The 24448-nt window shown below is 40.5% G+C and overlaps 1 protein-coding gene across 1 annotated transcript in view; it reads right to left on the reverse strand.

Moving 5' to 3' along the window:
- EFHC2 (EF-hand domain (C-terminal) containing 2) overlaps positions 1–24448 on the reverse strand; it is a 63264-nt gene that overhangs the window by 22646 nt on the left and 16170 nt on the right. The window contains exons 4-9 of the mRNA XM_014938050.1: positions 17467–17690; positions 14752–15003; positions 13031–13141; positions 12567–12705; positions 4783–4948; positions 3641–3783 (exon numbers count right to left, since the gene is read on the reverse strand). Coding sequence (XP_014793536.1) covers positions 3641–3783; positions 4783–4948; positions 12567–12705; positions 13031–13141; positions 14752–15003; positions 17467–17690 — 1035 coding nt within the window. The remainder of the gene's footprint in view (positions 1–3640; positions 3784–4782; positions 4949–12566; positions 12706–13030; positions 13142–14751; positions 15004–17466; positions 17691–24448) is intronic.

Here is a 24448-nt window from a genome sequence, read left to right on the forward strand (position 1 = left end):
CCTTAATACCTCTGTCCCAACACTGTTTTTCAAATGTTACAAGTTGGTACATTTCACGTGGTATAAAGAAAAACAACCAAAAATATCTCATTAGGTTAGAGATTTTATACTGAAACCTGATGAGAAATTTTGATGGAAATCTACAAGAGCCAGGCTCAAAGCACAAAATAAACACCACAACCAAAGACTCTCTTCCATTAAGATCAGATCAGACTTTGCAGGTGTTTGTACAGCTGTTGGCTTGGTCTTACACTGAGTAAAAAGGGAGTTGTGATCTTCTACATGGGGAGCCAAAGTTCTCATGCTTTGACCCCCATCTCAACAAATGCTTCAAGATGTCCAGCCCTGTGCATTTCAGAGACAGTTTTGCAGTGTTACGAATAGTGTGAAGTACTTCCCTGCAGCCTTCAGGTTGTTGGACTGAGAAAAGTAAGAACAACTTTATTACCTCCATCTCAGGAATGAGATTTGGAATTTTTTTACTGGCCAATTGGTATAAATTCATTAAAAGAAAAAAAAAAAAAAAAGGCAAAAATAGCCCTTTGAACCTGTGCACAAAAGGGTGGTCAAGTTGTTATTCTGGGAGCCATTTACTGTTTTAACTCATCCCCTCTCTAAGATATGCTCAACCTTACTCTTCTTCTCCCCTACCCACTTCAATACTTTTCCATCTCACACATGCTCCTTTCTCCTAGCTGCTCTTATCCGATCTCTGCAAAACCTTCTCATTCTTAACCTCAAAGAAACCCGTTCACTTTTCCTTCAGACATGACTAAAATGAGGGAGGAATAGAGAGAGGGAAGAGAAAAGGAGATGAAAGAAGGAAGACGAGAAGAAAGAAGCTTCTGACGTCCCGGACTGTTCCAACTGTTGCTCTACCTCCCCCCCATCCCTACTTCCAGTCCTGCCTCTTCAAGGCTGTTCTCATCAAACTCTTCAGTGGCCAGTTCTCAGCCACATCCTTCCACCACCTCTGACAGTCAGCTACTCCATCCACCTAAGTCTCAGGGAAATTAAAAACCCATTTACAGATACTTGTCCTTCATACACATCTTAAGCATTTGTTGTTGCTGGTATGCAAACTTGCCCATTTATTGTTTCACATTTTCTTTGACTAGCAATGTTCAGTGGGCTCCCAGCTGCAATCCTAGCACATATTCTCATCCCAAAATAAAAGGAAGCCAGAGAGCAATCTCTGACCTGGCACCCATGCTGTTGAGGGCTGTGCTGCAGTCCAACAACATCGAACTGAGGGCATGTATCATAACCCCTGGGTGTGGCAGAAGGACCTGAATTTCTGAGTGTGCAAAACCCCCTGGGATAGCATTAGATGACTAATGAGGGCAGAGTAAGCTGGACCTGGTCCTTACTGCCTTGCAGGAGAGTTTTCTGGAGTTAACCATCCTCCAGGAGGGGCCCCAGGCTCTCTGGGGCCTTGACTAGTTGGAATGGTGCAAAGGAGAAGCAGGAGTGACCTAACAGGCAATACATACAATTAGGGTTCAAGGCTCAAACAGTTCCCTGGACTTCTTTAACAGTGCAGCTGTACCCTTAGCATCCTTTATACATCTCCAGACAAAGAATGCTGATCAAACATGTCATTCAAAAGTGGAGAGCTGAGTTGCTCTTGAGCCTCGTGGCAGCATTACATAATACATACATAAGTGTATGTATCTTTAGCTGTAATAAAATAAGTTGCATAAATTACAGTCCACTGGATGGCAGGACGCTGGTAAAATAATGACAGGACTCTGTTGCCATAAGCAGAGCTAAATCTTGATGTTGTAGTGGAGTAGGGCTAACTGGGAATCCTCATTGCTACTTGTCGTGGTTTTGACCAAATTGACCAATCAGAAAATACCTAGACAGGTATTCTACCCATTCGCAAAACATTCTAAGAGAAGTGTTTGTATTTCAGTTGGGGTGAGGTCCCTATTTATGCATTCACAATATAGTTGGATACAAGCAGGGATGCCATTAGAAGTTCTTGGCACTGGAAAGGCTCAGGCCTTCTCGAAAACCTTCTCATGTGCAGGGCACTCAAAATGACTCAGTAGCACCACTGACACAGAAAGAGTTCTCTAGGAATACAGAAGGGTCTAGATATTCACCACATCCTCATTTTTTATGGATATGATGTTCATCATAGGTCTAAACATTAGGATTAACATTGGAAATAATTTTCAGTGTAGGCTTAACTGCAGGGTCACAAGAACACTTAGTCCTTACCTGTAAGCTGAATAACTGGACCTCAGAAAATCAACTGCTGGCTCCAGAGCCTGAAGCAAAGAGGAGTCTGAGAAGAACAGTCCTCTTTGCTCTAGTCTTTGCTCTAGACAGTGAGCTGGGAGTACCAAATGGGCTAGTACTGAGCACAGCGAGCTGGTCACCGTTGCAGGGTGTACCTGATATACCATATACTGAGGTGCTTTGTGCCAAGAAGCTGATACAGGGCAATTGAAGCAGTATCAAAAGAACCAGTCACAAGGTTCCACAAGAGCCTAACACAGTAACTACGGAAACCTTACATTATTCTTTTTCCATTGTCTTTGAAAGAATGTGATTTCCTGATTTTTTTCTCCCTATTGTTTTATCAGAGGCTGACAGCAGCTTTTAAGAGTCAGTCCTTCGACTGCACATGTTGAGAGGTGCCAGAGCACTTCTGGATGTCAACTGCTCTGAAACTGTTCCTATAGATGTTTTGTGGGCTTCACAGAAATACAGGAACCTATCCTACAGCTTCATGCTTTACCAAGGCTTCCCTATCTCTCTGAGTTACAAAATGACTTCCTGACATCCTTCCCAGTTCTATGTCCTTCCATTCGTGTGCAAGACACTCCAAGGAAATAAACAGATGCTTCAAAATCACATAACCTTTCATATCCTCGGTTGGAGGCAGCCTACAACAAACAGCAGTGGTCTAAAGAATTTAACCATGACAATATTTTGTGACCATCCTCCAGCAATAGGATAAATGTGGTCAAGCAACTGAGAAATAACAAAGCATTGGTCACTTAAACACTGGTCTTGAAATTCAGTTCAGTATTATGCACACCCATATGTACAGACACTAGGACAGGGCAATCTTTGCTCTATATATGCTCAGCAATACATGATTCATAATAAAGTATGTTAAAAAAAATCACAGCTGTTTTGCTTTCATGTACATTTGCTTCTGTACAATGGATGCTTATATAGATATCCGAACACAGTAACACAATCTTGCAAAACAGAAGATTTAGTCTTTTATTCTTGATGTCTTACATTTCCTGTCCCTATTTACATCAGTTACAATACAATTCCTGTATGTTATCCACAACAAAAGCAAATGTTTAAAGGCCAAATTTGCAAATTAAAATGTAATAAAAGTTCTAAAGCATTAAACTTCCAGTTCCCAAAGGATACGGTCAACTACTGTCATACAATGAAGAGCATTATTCTGACTGATGAAGATCATAAATTACCATGGCATACAACTATGCATGACAATGCAGTAGACCTGCTGATTTAATTCCCATTGCATTTAAAAATTCACATCCCTGCTTCTGCTACTGCTGAGTCTGGCCACAATGTTTACTGCAAACTCTAATCAAACAAGCAGGGCAACTGGGACTGATTGCAAGACATCACTGCATCTTACCTGTGTTTTGCTGTGCCTGTTCAAAAACTGAAATGGTGTCATCACTCAGGAAGTAAGAAATAATGAATTTCCGATCCTTGTCAATAGGACTATCTGTGACGAGTTTTGCAAGAAAGCACAGAATGTTACTTTCCATGCCATTTCTAAAAAGCAAAAGAATAGGTACAAAATCAAAAACAGAGTATGAGAAAAGTTTTCATCACTAAGAGATGCATTCTCCTGAGTTTTGTAATATACATTAATTGTGTTATTTCTGGACCAAGAAGAGAAATAGCATAAGATTCCCTACTTTGTCAAAAACCATTTTCAGCTTAAATTAACAGAACCAGCTAGAGTCAGCCAGACAGAAAGGAATCATTTTCAGGGAAAAATTACTTCTCCGCCACGGGTCTGGAATGAATTTGTATTCAAATTCAGTTGCAAATCAAGCTCCAAGTTTCTTTCCAGAAAATGTATAAAGGAAGAACACATTCAGATATGTATATTCTCAAATCAAATTCTGATTAGCAATACATACTAGGACTATCTCCACAAAACTAGGCCCATCAGATGATCTTACTGGTTGGGTATTTGTTAAGTGATTGTGTTTTAAATGTTTTACAGTACTGCTATATTCACTATCAATACATTCCCAAGCCTTTTTCTAAAAGCTTTCTTATTTTACAGAGGTTTTACAGGTGAATCTCTAGCATGTGACTTTGCTTTCCGCTTAGGCTTCAACAACCACTGCCCGACAAACCATTTCATACTGGAAAGTAGAGGGTTAATGCTTTAATATTGCTACAGTAAACTGCATTAAATTCAGCAAGAAAAAAAAAAAAATGCCAGAAAGTCAAACAGAAAAACAAATCAGTGTTGGACTGCTGAACCATACAAAATTCCTGACTAATTCCTGGACTAAGACTTCCATCAAACTCCCACTGAAGACAGCAGAAGGGAAGGAGATAGGGTCAAAGAAGAAATTTTGCTGAGTTTGAAAAAAAATGCAGTACCATGTTACTAAACCAGTCTTCATACACCTGTCCCTTAAAAGTCTGATGAGATGCATATTTTGCTGAAAAAATTATGTCCCTACTTAACATTTATCTCCTTCGTGAAAAGACATTAATGTAAAGATTTGGAATTATTTTTCACTGAAATACCTGTCTTTCTCCATGAATTTCTTCAAATCCTTTTTGGGACGCTTGAGAAGCAGACCCATACAGGAGCACAGAGAATCCTCTTCAGAACCAAATCCAGTATAAGGAGGAAACGTTTTTTCTGGTTTAGGGGGTGGTGGAGCCTTATATGTAACTGGAGTGAAATCCTCTACAACAAAGACAGCAAGACTTCTTTATTACTGTTTGGATGAAGGCATTCCATTAAAGATTTAAACTTTTGATATGAATACTTATTAGCCTATTTCTGTAACAAAGCACTGATTAAAGTCAAACCAGGATCCCTCCTACTGTTCCAGCATAGAAAAAGACTTCATAGAAACCACCAGCAAAATTTTTGTTTCTTTAAGGGTTTCAGGATTTCATCTATAATCTTAAAATGTTTGACAAATATCATTAAGATACACAGGGAAAAGGAAAGACAAATATAGTTTCAAAATGGGATAAAATAATAAATTAACAATTCTAAATTAATTTTTCAGTTTTATCCTTTGAGACAACATTATTAAGTAAATACTTGGCTTATGAGTTTCCTGCCTTCTGCTTTTTGCTAGAGGAAAATAAATACATAAATAAATAAAATTTTATTCATTATTTAAATCATACATATATGACAAGATTTTGGCACACTGAAGCCAATAGCTTCAGTCCACATCTCACTTTATCCAGAGTTTTGGAAGCTTTGTTTTTATGCATTTTCCCCAGTCTCAAGTCTTTCCTTGTGGTGACCAATGGTCCTGACTACCACAGATACATAGCAGGACCTCTCCTGACTCAACAGACACACGTCTGCCCAGGAACCTGCACTCACTTCCCAGAGGGGTTGCTTCCAAAAGCCCTGCTGCCCTATGGTCCCTCCTTACTCCTCTTTTGGTGAAAATCTTGCTGTACCATTTGGCCCCTTGTTGCATCCCTGTGCGGCTCTTTCTCTGAGACACAGCTGCCAATGGGGTTCACATAAAACTTACCAGTAATACAGTCTGCTGGTTAAACAAGGTTAATGGAAAATGGAAAAGGTGAGAGGAAAAAAGTAATTTGTATATGGGAGAAAGTAAATGGGCAGACCTGAGGGAAATGAAGACATAAATCATAGGAACACAGGATAATTCAGGGTGGGACCTCGGGAGGTCTTTAGTGTGGTCTCCTTGCTCAGGCCAGGGTCAGCCCCAGGCCATACCAGGCTGCTCAAGGCTGTGTCCAGTCAGGGCTTGGCACCTCCCAGGACAGTTTGCACAGCCCGCCCTGGCAGCCTGCCCCAGGGAGAAAAGTTTGTCCTGATATCCAACTCAGAGCTGCTCGTTTCCACTTATGCATGTTGTCTCCTGCCCTCCTGCCGTGTACCCCTGCGAAGAGCCAGGCTGCCTGGTCTCAGCAGCCTCCCCAAGGCTCCCTCAATGAGGTCTGATGAGCACTGAGCAGAGGGGAACAGTCACTTTCCCCAACTTCTGGGCAGCCCAAGGCTGTGGTTGGCTCTCTTTGCTGTGGCCCCAAGCCCAGATTGCTGCTCCCTGCAACATTCTTCCTTCACCAACATGGGTGCAATGAGAAGGTCAGAACGAGTTGTGGCCCGAGAGGCACAGCATTGCCTTCATGGAGTCCCATCACCTCCACACTTGGGCAGGCTGGAGACGCTGCTGAAGGGAAAGCTGGCTGGGCTAGCAAGTGAAAGGCAAACACATGAGGCAAACTGGTAGGAAAATGGATCACAAACCCCAGCCCAGAGGGCAAAGAGTGATGTAAGTGACCAGAATATAAAAGTGGATCCCATGAAATACGGGTTTTTTTACTTTAAAACTTAACTTTTCCACCCAGAACTGAAGAGAGATGAATAACCTACACTTGAAGCATGGGTTTCTGCACAAAGAGAGGAGAATGACAAAACTCTTGTCACTTGGGACATTTTCTGAATTGGTTTGTGATTAAAATGTTTTAAACATGACTATATCAGAAGATGAAAGCAACATACTCTCTTAAAATTTGACTTGCCTGACAGCAGTATGAGGTTGAAAAATACAGAAAGAATATAGAGTCCGAATTTTTCTTTAACTTGAAAACATAATGAGATCTCCTTTGGACATTACCTCTTAGAAGATTATGGTCTGCTTTGAAAAGTTAATACCTTCACCTGAGTCAGTCAAAAAGGGGGTTTGCAAAACCGTGTCACCATTTTTTCTCCATAAAAGCTCCATGTGCCTTTTCTGTGACTCGAAAGGACGAAGGCCAAGCCCAGATGCAAAAGAAAGCCCACTCAGAAATTTTCAAAGCAATCTTCAGCGTGAGGGAGTATGCGTGTATGCAAGCACGCACCAAAATGGCATTTTTTAAACACTATTTGCGAGAAAATCGCCTCCTGTGACATTTTCGGTGTGCCGCGTACATAATTTACATGCGCCGCTCCTGTTACAAATACACACGGCGTGTTCGAATGGCCATCCCGGGAGGGCAGAGGGGAAAACCCCAGCGGCCCCAGGTGAGGCTGGGCTGGCGTGTGCTGGGTCAGTCGCCAGGCGACCACCATGGCCAGGCGGCGGGGACGGCGACAAGGAGCGGGGGTGGGGGGGGACGACCCCGAGCGGGCGGCTCCCGCGCTCCCGCAGCGCCACCTAGCGGCCGAGCGGCAGGGCAGCCGCTCCCCCCCACCCCACCACTGAAGTCCCCATCTCGGGTTCCTCTAATTAAGGTCTTGGTGCTGTTGATTGATAAACCTTAACGTTAATCTTTTTTTTTTTTTTTTTTAAATTACTCAATATGTTAATCTGCACTTATATCTTCTCCCGGGACGCCCGGAGGTTTGTAAGGCTGTATTTTAGCAAAAACAAACCCCTTCTTCTTACGTGGCTGCAAATAAGGCGCTTCCTGCCAAAAAGAGTTTGGGAAGGCAGGACGTTCAGTTATGAACTCAAAAGACAAGCTAATGTGTTTACATGCAGGTCACAGTGCACGCACATTAACACTCACCCATAAGGCACTGATTTAGAAACGCTAAAGCATTTCCCTTTGGACGTACTTCAGCACATATGGATGAAAATTAGATTTATAAACTCAAAGGAAACTACGAATTAAGAGGAATATTGCCTTAGCCCCAGAGAGTATAGTAAACCCCTCATAACCCAAGCTTGGAGTAAACGAAGTTCAAAGAGAAGCTCAGCGCCCTGGATGGTTCCCATCCTTTCCCTGCTGTAAAACGACCTTGCTTCACTCAGATACACCGAACACAATCAGCCAGCCTTGGGCCACATACAGTTTCCAGGATTTTAAAGGATTATGTATTCAGATTCTCTCCTGTGAATGAGGAAACTCAGGAAGAAATTGCCATGGAGAAATACAGTTTATGAAACTAGTTAAAAACTCATTTCTGCAACTTTGGAACAGGGGGCTAGCTGCAGTAGAATAATAGCCAGCCCAGCTCAAAACTCATTTCATCTTTCCTCTGCCACGCACCGTTAGGGTGGAATCAGACAGACAACTTGCACTCACACATAAAATGCACACCTCTCAAGGTTATCACCGGTTCTTAAGAAAATTACCTCTGTCCAGTCTGAAAAAGGAATCAATGCTCTCTTCCAGCCTGTCCCATTTTCAACGTGAATTTACGCTGAGTAGAGGGTAAATGGAAAGTCTAGGATTACAAATTTCTACTTCCAGAAAGAATGGCACAGATATTTTCCCCATGGATAGTTTCACCCCTTGCTACTGCATCAATTGATGCCCAGCAGGAGGTAGGCTGGCACTGTGGTGTTTATTTCACCTAGTATATCAAATGTGTATCACATACTAGCAACTGTTTCTCATGACATCAAACCCAGAGTGAGACTTGGAACAAGCACTGGAAACAGCAGGAAACAAAACAGCTCCAGCCACGTCTTTAGCATATAAACAATTTGAAGATGGCATAGTCTTCTTAGTAAGGAAAACGAAATTCCTCAAAAATAATTTGTTGCCACAGAGGCAGCATTAAACCAGCCTGAATGAGCTTGTCTGCTTTCAGTTTCAATATACACTGTAAGATCTTGATATACATTCTAAGATTACCTTTGGCCCTCGGTCGAAGAACTGTAGGAAAACCCTTGTGTTAGATAAAAGCATATTTCAAGGAAGATTCAAGAGGTAGATATTTTGGATCAGAGTGATAACCATACCGAGTATCACTATATAACAGGCAGGCAAGAAATTCTGCCTTCAGAGGAAGAAGACAGACACCTTTGAGCTTTACAGCCAAGAACAGGCAAGAGAAATCCCACTATAATATAGTGGGCAATATGGACAATATAAGAGGTGGCAACAACCTGAAGGGATGACATTGTAAACACAGTGTTCTCTCTACGTAAGATACATAACAAACAGCTGAGACCTGGTTTTTGTGAGAGTCTGTTTCACAATTTAGGTAAGAAGTAAAATAAGATGGCAATGCCACCATCTTCACAGCTTCTATGTGCAGGATTAAAGAAAATCTTGTGCTTATAGAAGTGTCCACGCAGCTAAAACATGACAGTAGTTATTCTGATTCAAAGAAAATCTCCTTTTACAGAGTCTCACTTCATGATTATTCCAGTTACCTGAGGAAAAAAGGCATCTGTAAATGCACAAGTACATTTAGAAGCCGCTGCTCAGCCTCCACCATGTGCAGCAGCGAGGTTAGACGCCAGAGAGGCTCTGATCTCTGACGAGTCCAGTGAAAATTGGCAGGAGGCTTTAATGCCCCCACTGAGGGAAAAGCAAGAAGTCAGCTGTTATCCTGCAGCAGCTGCCTGGCCAAAAGCACACACGTACTGGCCAGCAGATCACCCCACACGCTCCTCTGCCCAGGCAGCAGGTCAGAGAGGGAGCCTGAGAAATGAGGGGGTGGGAGGGTGAGGAGAGCTGGGACAGGAGAGGGATCGCAGGGTGCTGCGAAAAGGCGTAACAGACAGGCTTGGGAGGTGCCGGGACATTGAATAGAAATCAGTAGGAAACCAGATTTTACTGGTTTTATTCCTTCAGGAACAAGCTGGGTTTTTAAGAAAGAACATTTTATACTCAACTCTACACTTTATACTCAACTCTGTGCTAAGATATTGTATTTAGTGAGAAGAATGAGTATCAGCTTCCCCCCGCTGCACATCAGTCAGTGTATTTCAAGTTTCAGCTGAGTGACCACAACACCTACATGGCTATAGAATATTTTTCTCCTTCTCTGAGGCTGCACTAGCAAGTCAGGACAGATAATATCACATGTTAAGGCATATTCTCTTGCACTCATAGTGCTGCTAGATGACAGTAATGTCATTAGCTTCCTATTGAAAGGCATTAGCTATTGTTTACCTATGGAAAAACTCTCCCTTGCTTTTCACAAACAGTGTCAGGAGCAAAACAGGCAAAAACAACGTTGGAAATAGATCAGAGAACATAATCACGCACTTCAAGGGAAATCTAAACTGCCCTTAATGCTCCTAAAGGGCAAATTCCATCAGCAAGCAACTTATGCTGAAACTGCAGAGTCAAAAAAAAATGTCGGCCTCTTTAATGGCTTTGGCAGAAGAGCATAAATTGAAGGCAAGTAATGTGAAAACACAGTAACAAACAGCTGGATTGACTCCATGAGGTGCTGAGCACTATGCCTCGATGTAAGAACTAATTTATCCATTTGCTTACTCTTACTCAAGTAAATGGCCTCACTGGACTCAAACTGCAATTAAGCACGTCTCAGTGTTTAATTGGATGGGAGCAAAATGCTGGGTACTTTGTGGGACTGAGCCCCCTGAGAGTATGTTGTACATCCACCAGACACAAACAAAATTTGTAACTCACTAAGAATAAAAGGTGAACCCTCAGCCTTTCTCTCTCAAAATCTGCTTCTAAACCAAAAACTACCATGATTCTACCGATAGCTGCTTCCGGTTAAAAAGCCATACCTACACTATGTCAGTCCTGATGTGGAAAACAGGAAAGAACTTCACAGCAAATTGTGAGAATCCCTTAGCTCTAAGAAAGTGTGCATTTTCTGTGAACAAGACAGGCTGTATCAAGATGGATGGTTTTTTCATGTTAACCAGAGTCTCTTCCCAGTTTCCCAAAGGTCTCAGCTAGAGTACATCTTTGGGTGTTTTGTGTTAAGAAGGCAGATAAACAGATGGTACTGAGCAGTTGTTCTCCATGTCCAACAAAGGTAAGACAAAAAAAGTTACTCAATTCACACAAACCAGCTTCAGAGTAGCTCTTAAGCAGCATTTCTAACTATGAGGTTAGGACAAGATACTTCAGGAGGGAAAAGATTTCCTGTACTGGAGGATGCTGATAAAAGGCTATATGAACACCCATCAGGGACCATCTCTGTATATAGACTATCCTGCCTCAGAACAATGGGAATGGACTAGCTCGCCTATGGTCCCAATTTTCTAGAAGTCTGCACATGAGCAACTTTACTTCTCCTAAATTGCAAACCACCTAACTTTAACATCCAGAGACAAAACCAGTAATTACTGAGCCAGTGTTATAGGAGGGGAAGAGCGTTTGCGTTTGTGTAACACTTGATTGCATTGCTTGGTTGATACAGCATGGCCAGCTGCATTTCATTTATTGCCTGCCGTGAGTAAGAAATCCCCATTCAGTGTTCCAGGATATTTTGCTCAGACAGAGGATATTGCTGCCAAACAGCGGCAGCAGTCTTGGCCGAAAAAATTCTCAGGGAAGAACCCCCTGTTTTGCATCTCTGGAGTTAGACTCACTGTTATTATAGATAATACTATGGTTATTGAATATGGCTTCCTCACACATTGGCAGTACACAAAAAGATTTATTTTGGTACAGACATGCCAAGCTATTAATAAAAAAAAGTCCTGAAGAGACATGTTTTGCCAATTAAGAAATTTAGTGTTGTAATGGCAACACTATGTCATTTAATTCCCCCAATGCAGCAGACAAGCTTTGATCCAAACACTACACTCCATCTGATCACAAGGCAAGCTAAAAGAAATAGTTTACCCAGCTATTTTGTTTCACAATGTCAGAGAAAGGCCATAGTAGAATTCTTCCAACCATCTCTGAACAGTCAGTCACTTAGCTATATTTATTGAATGAATAAACTGCCAGAAATTAGCTTAGCTGTTTTTGCAGGAAGATGTCCATAACAGAACCGTTAGCAAGTCTGACTGAGGGAATTCAGAAACAGATAAACTAAAGCCCCTATTGTTACACATTTCCAAAATGCTTTTCCATTATGGATGTAGTTGCTAAACATTTCCAGAATTCAGCTCTGCAACTTCACAGGATACATACTCTAATGGTCCAGAATACATAAAACTGCATTGTAAAAACCAATAATGTGATAGACTACTACTGTTGCGTCAGAAAACCTTATTATGTGAGGATTCTGACATCCATATAAAATGAAACATAGCATAATGGGGAATAATTGAGCTCATTCTACTTACTCACTCACTACATGCTCTTTATTATTTTCTGACTGCAAACACAGCTATTGGAATGGGAGCGAGAAGGAGAGAAGAATTGGCAGTCTATCCATATGACTATTTTGTCATTCTAGTTTTAAAATAGAGGCAGTTAGGAACAGAACGTGTAAGTTATGTGTTATTTTTCAATGGAGTAACATATAAGAAAGCCCTTCTAGATCACCTGCAAAATTACTGCTTTGCTGTTAACAGCCTACAACAGATTGTTATTGCTAAAGGTTTTAACGAACATGTTTTGTCAGTAATAAAATTCAAAGACAGCTCTGTCAAACTCAGGAGTATAAAAATGCTCACAAGGAAAGGATAATTATCACTACTTACCAATTCCGTACTTTGTCCTGTAATATTCTTTAGTGAATCCATCACAATCACAGAGCATTATCTTCCTTCCCCAAACATTAATTACTGCCCCTATTTTCAGGTCACTGTCTCTGTAAAATTCCTGATGCACTGCTCCTGTCTAATAAGAGGGAACATTTATACGGCAGCTTCATAAATCTCAGAATCCCACAACCTTTCTTAAAATTCAGGTAATTTAGTGTGTTTTAAAACATAACCTTCATAGTCCATTTGCATGTATTTTTCACCCCATTCTAAGCTACCTCACACTTCCACAAACGTAGAATTTACATACAGTAAATCTCAGTAGTTTTCATTTGAGCTATTGTCCAGCGGCAACACAATTTTATAAATAACTCTCTTTGTTGTAGAGGATAACAGGCACAGAAATTACAAAAGCTACTATAAAGACATTCAACAGCTGGAGGCATTCAATAATATCTGACCTTACGATTGTCCAGAATGTAACGGTCTCTGTTTCCTACCAACTTTCCAAACACATTGAGAACGGTGCGACTGGTGATCGTGCCCGGCTGATACAGCCCGGTCGGAGCATACTGCAAGAAAAGACACCAACTCTCAAATACAGTTAACAGTGAAGAAAGAGAACTCAGTTACCTTAGAACTAGCAGGGTTTTTTACAGACTTACTGTTATTGTAATATTGTAGCATTATTCTTGGGAGAATTTTTAGTAAATTCTAATGCAAGATTACACTACCAAACCTAAAAGCCAGTGTATATGTCAAAAGACTGTATGTATGCCAGAAGAAGCATTCAGAATCTTACTGTATATCCAAGAGTAAAGCCTCCTTTTTCTTGGAAGCAAACAGAAAGCAAATGTTAGCACATCCAAAGTAACATATCCTTGTCAACATCTGCTCTAAGGGCTATTATTTTGATTGGTAATAATGATAAAAACATACAAAAGAATGACTCAGGGTTGATCCTACTGTGCTAACTGCTACTCAAATAGAGGGGATTCAAGTCAGCATCATTCTATAGGCAAAATTGTTAGTATTTTTGTTTCTACTTTAAGTTTCAAAATTACAATAGTAATTTATTGCAGTAACAGCAAACTTAATATGCAAATGCACTGATTTTTTTTTTTAATTATTAACAAACTGCTGATGGAGGCTAACAAATGTGGGTTATTTTGTCACACCACCTTCCCTGAGATCCCAACTTCTGAATGATCTGCTGTCCTTCTCAAAATTTCCACTGAATTCACAGGAAGAAGCCAGCCCTTAAAATTGCAATGTGCTCTTCAATGGTAGAAGGGGTATGTTAACATAGAGCTACTGCCAAACCAGCATCTCAGAACATAGGATGCACAAGGTGAGAAAAGTGCAGTATTTCGCTGGTAGGTTTTTTACTATAAAATCTCATGTACATTTTTGGCATCACAAATTGATTACCAGTATTAGAAGAAAAGGAGGGAAAAAATTCCCCAGTATTGTACTCGATCTTTGGGTTGATGTTATTCTATCATCAGGATTCGTCTGGAGCGATACAGCAGTGTATCCAGCTCATTAATTTTATAATCATAATAGGTTACAGAGGACTCAAATCCCTTGAAGATTTCTCTGAGAGGAGTCTTCTCAAATAAGCACCTAATTAATGCCTGACAAAGCTAATTCACGGATTCCCATTGATTTTAACTAGCTTTGCATAAGGTTCCCAAATCTAGGAACTCAATTTTAAGAAATCACCCTAGGTTTGCTACAAAGAAGTAATGTTATGGAATACTAAAACTAAACTTTTCAAAAGGTTCCAAATACAAGTCATACGGATCAAATTTGAATGCACCACAGTTTTACATTGGTTCATCTATCAATATTAATTAATTTTCTGGACTTCTGTTACTGCAGAGCTGTATTACTACATTTACCTTAATACATTAATACTGGAGAAAAGAAATCATAGGATATATTTCTGCCTAAATTCTCTCTCCTTTTAATTTGACAAGCCTAAACTTATTTTTTTCATCACCTATTAAGTTATTATATGAATATGTGTCCAAACCCTAAATCATGTCATTATGATTAATACTCTCATAACACTTTCTAAATATCATTACAAGCCTAATACAGGATTTTCAAAACAGGGCATTTAATATTTCTTAATTAGTGAAAGAATTTGAAATAAACTGAAATTTTCATTCCTCACCTTTGGAAGCTTATCTCTTCTGAGGAAACGTGGAACTGCATCCCGGCCTGAATTTACTGGCATAATTTCTTTTATATCAATAGTATCATCAGCTAAATAATAGCGCAGAACAAGTTCCCGTGGGTCATGAAACATGGATTCTGGGTCATCCCACACACAGAAAAAACGTAAAACTTCTCCATCATGCTCCAGAAATTGTTTCAAAGTGTCAATGCGCTCATAAGGGCGCCGTGGATTCATACTTTCCAGAGTCTGCAGATAAAGGAGAAATTAAGAGAAACACCTTTTTAATTACTTGCTCTTAAAAAGAGGATACAAAACTGCAGGGTACTGTCTAATCTTAGAATATGCTTTTAGGATTTTCAAATAACACCACGCAATTACAATACATGAAACACTATTTATGCTATTATGAACGAACTATTTACAGGGTTGCTGTGCCCTCAGAAAATATATGAAAACAATTTTGGAATGTTTTGATCCTTGTTTTTCTTGCAGTAAGGTCCTCCAGATCAGAGAATTGTTAAATTATTTATAGTACAGCTCACATTTTCAACAAATTGCCCATGGTAATCAGACAACCAGAACTCAAATAGCATCACCCTGCCTGATTTTCTTCCTTGAAAATTATTTTTTTATAGATGATGTGGTATAAAGAATTAATTCTTTAGTTTCCCTTTGGTGTTTTCTTTCTTTTAGCTTTAAAACATAGTTAATTAACTTTTGATTCATGTCATACAGCTGGTAGGTGCTTGGTATGTATGTTCTCTCAATACACACACACAGAGGTCTGATAAAGAATAGCAAATTTCCAACTGAAGAGCATCAAATCTCAAAATACGGAGAGCGGAACCAAGGTTTGCCTGCCACTGCCCTTGCTGATCTGCAGCACTCTTCCCATTTCAGGCATCATCATGCTCGTATGCATGGTATTTACCATCCTAGTACTATCTTTCATCCTTCCTGACCTTTGAAGATGCTGTGAGCAACCAAATACAGCCACAGAGCTATCATCCATGGAAAATCATCTCCAACAACACAGAAATATGAATCTAAGGATCTTCCTACATTTTTCATTGGTCTCATTTTCTATCTCATCATATTCTTTCCTTTCCTTCATACCTTCATTTTCTGGCCATCTGCACTATTAGGAGTCTGGTGCAAGCCCATTTAAATTTGCTCAAAGCAGTCCAGAGCAGTTCACCCTTAATAAATAAAAAAAATTACCTTCCACAAATTAGTCACACGGAAGTGAGAGCATAAAGCAGCCAGAATTTGCTAGGTAACTTTTCTGTAATTTCTCAACAACTGAGAATATTAAAAGACATAGATTCCAGTAATTTTTGGTCTTCTGATGCTCTTAGTTCTCAAACATCTTTTTCCCCACTCCATTCTCTTTAGATACACGTGCACAATACTTGGAATGTTTTGCTTGTTGTTTTTACAAAAAAAAAATAAAATAAAATTAAGCAGTTTATGCAGTACCATATATAATGCTGACACGGTCTGCCAATATCAAGACAACTTAGCATGTGTTAATACATACAGCTACCTACAAAGGCCTGAGTAAGGGAAAAGCAACCCATGGCCTAGACTGAGGCACCACTACTCAGAACCAGGAGATGTAATACAAATACTATTCTTCACTGGGGGATGGCAAAAAACCTGAAAGCATGAATGAAGTGAAATCAACACGTTGGCCTGAGAGTGCCACAAAGATGTGCAAATGGTCCTACACATCTCAGTGACAACTATCTTCAGTTTTTGCCGCTGAGAGCTGCAGCAGTTTTCTCAATAGGAGGATTCAGTTGAATGCAACAGACACATGGAGTATTTGTTGCTTTCAGAGCACCAGGCTGGATCTATCGCAACAGGCTGCATTTCGTGGGCCACCATGAAACAGAGTCAGGTCAAGAAAAACATACAGTACCATCTGCACTGAAATTAACCATGAAAAACAGAAATGAAAGAAACTGTCATTATCTTATCTCCTACAGAAAACATCACTCCCACTACCATTGCCAGAGAAAAGACCCCAAATTCTGCAGAGAGGAATCCACATAGCGTTTAGGAGCTGCAAGTGAGATTTTTGGAGGAGATGCGTATGCGTTCCTCTACACTCATAAAAGAGGGAACTGCATTGAAATTAAACCTCACCATTAAACTGCAGACTGCTGGGTTCTGTGCGGCAGTAGAATTTGCTTTACACATGCAAAGAGCTGTTAATAACATGTCGGGTAGAGATGAAAATTGACATATGAATAGACCAAGTGAGTGAGTCTGCAGAAAGCCATAGATATGCTTGAACCACAATTCCAATTAGACCTTCCTTTAAGCACTTTAAAAGTGTTTATTATCATTAAATTAGCTCAAGCAAAATCCTAAGTAGAACATATAATAGGTTCTTTTTTTTTCTTTTCAGTTTAATATGGAAAGATTTATTTTATTTTTACCAATTAATTTTATTCTGTTTCAACAGAGATGTGAACACATGAGGAGAAAATCGTTTATATCTGGGACTTCACTATGTGAGTACAATGAACCATATAATAAAAATTTTAAAAGCAAGTTTTCTCTTGTGATTCATCATGTTGAAATAGCTACCTCTACATACTTTCTATTTGCTATGAGAGGAATACTTTATATAATGCATATTACTAATAGAAATGGCACTTTTCTTAAAACCAAGTTTTCACTATTACTGCCTCATCTGACCTGTTGCCGCTTTTTGGTGTATGGGTCATCTGGACGATCTGCGGGAGGATTTAATCTAACTCCCATCTTCCTCAGGAAATTCTTTGTAAACTGATCACAATTTATAATCTTATATCTTCGGCCATAAAAGATTACTTCTATGTTGATATTAAAATGATGTATAGTATAGAACTGATCTTCATGAGGAGGTGGAAGTGGAATCCGATGCCGTCGAACAATAGTTCCTGTAAAAGAATTAGAACAAATTCATGCCGTGAATATCATCTGCTCTAAGGATCAGTTTATAGACTTGCTAATTTTCTATGCTGATACCACCAAAACAGATGAAGTCACATGGGATAAAAAAATTATCCTTCATTCAGCTAAAAAACTATTAGCTAAGAGGATCCTTTCTATTAACAACAACACTTCCACTGATTATCTTCTAGAACTTTGACTTAAATGAATACAGAAAATGAGCACCTTTTGGAGCAAACAGGAAACCACTGGAATAAATCCCCAAGTGTTGCTGGAAATGTAACAGCTTAGTATTTTTTCAACAAGAATAGCACAAACACTGCTCTCATTACGACAAGAGATGTCTTCTTCACTTTTTCTGAGAAGCAAAGCAGTACTCATTAGTATTATTAATTTTTCTTTTTAAGAAACACACACAAAAAGTTGTGCAAAAAAACACGTGGCAGGGGTGTATAGGAGGGACTAGATTTGTCTGTGCTCTGCAGGGTAAGGAGACCCATATATAACTAAGGTTATATAAGGTTAGAGAAGCTAAGGTTAGAGAAAAAAAAATGCCCTACCAAGGAAAAAAGTATCATCTAGCAAGCATGGAAGAAGGTGCATTCAACTTCCTGAAGGAGCAAATTGAAAGTAGAAACAACTGAGATTAGCTGGGCTGATTGCTGGGCTACAGTAGAGAAATGTATATATTGATCTATCTCCAAAATTGAGAGCCAGGAACTCATAACCCATAGTCTGACAGGAACACTATCCAAAAGAAAAAGAACAGGAAAATGAAAGAATAAAGGAAAAAGAGAGACATTTTAACTTTGTTAAAGTAAGTACACACTTAAGTTTTCTTCTTGACAGTATTTAAATGAAAGTCCTGTTATTCTGGGAGCACTGTATTTGTTTACATGTACTGCATTAAAAGCGAAGGAATCTACTATTGGTCTATCAGCTGGAAACTCACAAATATATTGCTGAATTGGGTAATGCTTCAAAAGTACTCACTGATGATGATGAAGAGACCATCTCTCATATGGAAAGGTTGAGAGAGCTGGGTCTGTTCAGCCTGGAGCAAAGACGGCTCAGGGATGAATCTTATCAATGTTTATAAATACCTGATGAGAGAGCATGAAGAAGACAGAGACAGATGCTTCTCCCTGGTGCCCACTGACAGGACAAGAGGCAATGGGCACAAATTAAAAGATACAAAATTCCATTTGAACACAAGAAAACACTTTTTTACTGTGAGGGTGATGAAACACTGAAACAGGCTGTCCCAAAAGGTTGTAGAATCTCCATCCTTGGAGATACTTAAAACCCAACTGGACACAGCCCTGGGCATCTGGCTCTAGCTGATCCTGCTTTGATCAGGGGGGTTGGACCAGAGAATCTTAAGATATGCCTTCCAACCTAGACAATTCTGTGATGCTACAAATATTTTAGAAACAACTTATAAGCTACAGCCTCAGTAGGTTAAACAAATGTGTAACACGTACATGAAAGAAAGGTATGCAGCTGCACGTATGACAAGCTATGATTTATTCTGAGTGAAGTTAGGAGTTCACAAAGAACAGCAGATTGGCAAAGCTGGGACTAATATCTTTTTTTCAACATTATGAGAGAACAGAAAGGACAACAGTGGAAGTTTTGCCACATCAATACCTCAGTATAGTTATGTGAAAATACCCTGCAGAGAATAAAAAAATGGCTCAGTCTTCAACCTCAGGGTTTTTGCTCTGTTTATCAACCCAGACACCTCTGCAGACCAGCTTTATAATGTGGATTAAGAACAGACAGACACCACCAACCCATACTATTATAATAATTCCTCACCACCACAGCTTCCCAACAACTTTAAAACTACAACAATTATGAATGATGCAACTTTAGGACAATTACAGTAAACACACAAAAATTCCAAAACTAAAAATAGTTCCAGTACTAACCTACTACTACAATAATAGTTTACTAGACACAATTATCTAAAAGGTCTGCCTCATTATCTCTCACTACAGAGCTGGATCTCTTTCCAGTGCCCTTCAGCTGTGCATCTGGTAGTGTTTCCCACTGAGTCCTGTTTGATGATTTTCCAGCAGTGCTATTTCATTTTGGGGGTAGGTGGGGGTGGAGGAGAGCCCGGGGAGAGAAGGGATGAAGAGAGGCAGAGGAGGAGGGAGAAAGATATTGCTGTGTGGTTTTGTTTGGTGTTTGAATGGCCGCATTTCTGAGTTAGTCCATGGAAATTCTTTATTGTTCATTTTATTTCCCTAGGGACTAATCTGTATGAAATAACTTCCACTACTACATTATCAGAGTTGTTTGTTAAATTCTAACTCCTACAATGAGAACATACCCTTAATTTTTCAGGGGAATAAAGCAACAAAGCAGATTGACTCTAAGCTCCCATATTTAAGACCCAGTCAGCATCCTGATGTTTCACATGTACCAAATGTGACATTCTGGTTACTGACCTTTGACTGAAAAATAAATTAGAACCTCTATCTGCTTAAACATATCTAAGATGCATGCTCACAGAGATATTAGTTAGAAAACATGGTAATTTGCACATTTTAACATGATGCAAAACTGAATTGCATTACCATTAGCAAAACCATATACTTTAAAGTGTTACCTGATTTTGGCTAATGCTTGGGTCACTTCTACAAAAATCAACAGGTAATGTGCTAAGTCAGAACAGTCTTCTGCATAAATCCAGAACAATGCAAATCCTGTTGAATCATCATTTTAGTGAAAATATAATGGTTGACAATTTTCTAATATGAGGTGTTTTCTGAGGGTGTATTCTAAGGCTGTATTTCTGAGGGTGTATTTGTACCTGACAAATTTGGTGGCCTTTTATGATACTGCCACATGCTTGGTGGACAAGGGCAGAGCAACAGATGTTGTCTACCTGGACTTGTGCAAAGCGTTCGACACTGTCCGGCATGACATCCTGGTCTCAAAATTAGAAACTAATGGATTCGATGGATGGACCACTCAGTGGATAAGGAGCTGGCTGGACGGCTGCACCCAAAGGGTTGTGTGTGGTCAGTGGCTCAATGTCCAATTGGTGGCCAGTGACAAGTGGTCTTCCTCAGGGGTCCGTACTGGGACCAGTGCTGTTCAACATCTATGTCGGAGACATGGACAGTGGGATAGAGTGCACCCTCAGCAAGTTTGCCGATGACACCAAACTCAGTGGTGCGGTCAACAGGCTGGAGGGAAGGGATGCCATCCAGAGGGACCTGGACAGGTTTGAGAGGTGGGCTCGTGCAAATGACATGAAGTTTAACCAAGCCAAGTGCAGGGTCCTGCACCTGGGATGTGGCAATCCCAGGCACAAATGGGATTGGGCAGAGAATGGCTGGAGAGTAGCCCTGAGGAAAAGGACTTGGGAGTGCTTATGGACGAGAAGCTCAACATGAGCTGGCAATGTGCACTGGCAGCCCAGAAAGCCAACCACATCCTGGGCTGCATCAAGAGAAGTGTGGCCAGCAGGTCACGGGAGGTGATTCTGCCCCTCTACTCTGCGCTTGTGAGACCCCACCTGGAGTACTGTGTCCAGCTCTGGAGTCCTCAACACAGGAAGGACATGGGTCTGCTGGAATGGGTAAGCGGAGGGCCACGAAGATGATCAGAGGGATGGAGCACCTCTCCTATGAGGACAGGCTGAGAGAGCTGGGGTTGTTCAGCCTGGAGAAGAGAAGGCTCCAGGGACATCTTATAGTGGCCTTTTGATATCTGAAGGAAGCCTACAGGAGAGCTGGAGAGGGATTCTGTCAGGAAGTGTAGTGACAGGACAAGGGGTAATGGTTTTAAACTGGAGGAGGGGAGATTTAGATCAGATACCAGAAAGAAATTCTTTACTGTGAAGGTGGTGAGACACTGGAACAGGTTGCCCAGGGAGGTCGTGAATGCCCCATCCCTGGAGGTGTTCAAGGCCAGGCTGGATGGGACTTTGGGCAACCTGATCTAGTGGGATGTGTCCCTGCCCATGACCTCAGAACTGGTGAATAAGCCTTCAGCTAGTTTTTCATATCACTTTTCAAACCCATTTTGTTCTGAGGGATAAGAATTTCTTTCCTAATGGAAAATGTCTGGTAAAGATAATATCCGTAGCTTTGCTTTTATTAGGTATCACTGTGCCTGATCTGCACATGTAGAGGATGCATTTTGTATTGTTGAATTTCAAATTCAATAAAACCTGATCAGTTGAGGTTAGTGCTCAGCATTTTTTAAATTGTCCTTCCTTCTAGAAAACAATTCCATTTCTACTTCTAGAAATTTACTACAAGTTGTCATAGGAAGATCTGGGCATGTGCAACATGGCTATTCTTGGTGTTTGTTTTGTCTTTTGTCAGTTTATTGAGCAGGCTATACTACTGGACCACCACAAATATTTTAAATATTTGCATCTGGTCAGCTCTCCTCTACTGTACTCTTGCAAAGGGAGTTGGGGGTATTGTTTTTCTCTGACACTGGTGGTGGTGGCATCGCATTCCCACACCATAGTTTGTAGCATATCTTCTTTTCTCTCAGGGCTTCTGATTATTTGGCAACTACAGCAGCAGCTTAAGGAGGCCTTAATAGTAGTGAAGTCCTTTTGACTATGGGGCAGCAGCTCATGAAGCTGGGCAGCAAATAATTTGGTCTCTGCTGCTATGTTGCTCAGCAAAAGAAACAAAGGGGTATCAAGAACTGCCTCATCAGAGCTTTCTGATTCCCTCTGCAGTACTTGAGAGTGCATTAAAGAGAGGAGAGGAGTGCGTAACACCTAGAATTTGACTGCTTGCACAGAAAGGAGGAGAAGCAACCACTACTATTTCACCCCAATAAATAAGGGATCTTCTTACATTCACTTAGTTACCCATCTCAGCACATAGGAAAGTCATGACTTGGCCACCATCAAGTATGGCAAAATCACAATTATTTCAAAGCCTCAAGGGAGGTCTTAAACTCTTAGATAATGGGTTATACTGGAGGAGCTGACTGCAACTTCACTTTCCTGCTTGTACTTTCCTCTTCAGCCAGCCGGCCTTGGGAACCTAGCCAGCAGGCAGCTCCACTCTCTTTTTCAGCTGGCTGACCTTGGGGAAACCAGCCAGCTGCTCCACTCTGCTCTGGCTTGCAGAGCCTGGATTGCACTGGAAGCTACAGTCAACCCCATGGGACAGAAATGACCTTTTGATAAGACAGTATCAGCCAGCCACAGTCCTGTTAACTGGGAATTAGATCTACAAAACGCTTGCACTGCCATATCTTGCCTCACTCTCTATGGGAGAATTTCTTTTTATATGGGAAAAATAATGAGCATTCTGGCTCTGGAAGAACACGAGTTAGTTATGTGGTCAAGTTTACTGTCCTTCTCTTCACTCTGTACTCCCTTATCTTTAGTAAGTTTTTGTGGACTGTGATTTTCCTAGTATTTTTTGCTTTGATTCTGGTTTCTCAAGTTCAGGTTAGCCTCTGTATTCCTTTGTGTTTGGCATTGAATTTCTCTGTTTGTATAGATTTCTTCAAATGCTTCTAATACTTTCCGAAGTTCAAACTATAGGAAGGCAGTTTCCAAAATTAAATGAAGTTTAAATTTCAGTTATTTGATAGCAAACTTATCTGTCCAAATTCATGACCAAGTACAGCAGCCGATTCCATAATGCCCTTTTTTAAAGTCTCTGTAATACATTTCCCAAAGATCGTTTACTGTGTCACTCTGAGATTTTGATCAATGATAAAAGCACATTTTTCCCAAAGCCAATTTCACTTAATTTTGTAACATCGTAACTTGTTTGACAGCTGTTCCTTCACCAAATCTTCCTGCAGTTCATAAGCCACTCTAAGTTTTTCTTCTGCAAAGCCACAAGTGCTACCCACAGTGGAGAGTACAGTGGGAAACAGCTACATTTCTCTGATCTCACCATGCCCAGGGACACCCATTCTGATGATCAAGCTCTCATTTGTGGGTTATGGCACAAGCACTGGTAATCCCATGGCCTCGAGGCATTAACCAGCCAAGCTAAGAAGATCTACCTTTGATCTACCCTACCACCTGCCTTTTGATCTACCCCACTACTGCTGTATCTACTCTGCAAGAAGACTCCTGAGAACACCCATTTGAGCTGTCTATTTTACATCTTTTCTGCCAGGGTAACATCCAAGTTGAGGTCACCATCACCTTCTGCCTTCAACAGTTCAATTCCACTCTTTCCATCACGTTTTTTGCCATTCCTCCTTTACACAACCCCTTTCCTGCCACTGCAATTTTCCAATGGATTGTCTCTGCTCCTGATGTTCCTACACTTCTTTCTTCACCCACATCCCCACATCTGTGTTCTTTTGTTCAGTGCAGTCTGCCTTTCAACAGCCCACGATCTCCTACAGCTGAACTCTCCTCTACAAAACCCTGGCCTTTCAATTAACTGAAACTTATTTCAGCAGGCGTGCAGAGGACAGCATTAGGGTTAAGATCCTCAACTTCAGGTCAGTTCTTCATTCTGTTAATGACCTTTTCTGCATGATCATAGGCAAGATTTTCACTCCTTTTTGTTTCAGTTTACCAGCTTTACAAGGCAGACAGTTACACTTCTGTTTTTCCCAGGCCTACAAATTCCCAGTCAGGACAGGGAATATATATATATATATGTATATATATATAAAAATAGAAGATAATAGATAGAAGATATATATAAATATAATAAAAGGTGCAATGGGCAAATTTTTAATTGAAAATGAAATAAGACTAGCAGTTAATGGTTTGGGA

This window comes from Calidris pugnax, unplaced genomic scaffold (genome assembly GCF_001431845.1).
Source record: "Calidris pugnax isolate Ruff unplaced genomic scaffold, ASM143184v1 scaffold25, whole genome shotgun sequence".
NCBI classification, from domain to species: Eukaryota; Metazoa; Chordata; class Aves; order Charadriiformes; family Scolopacidae; genus Calidris; species Calidris pugnax.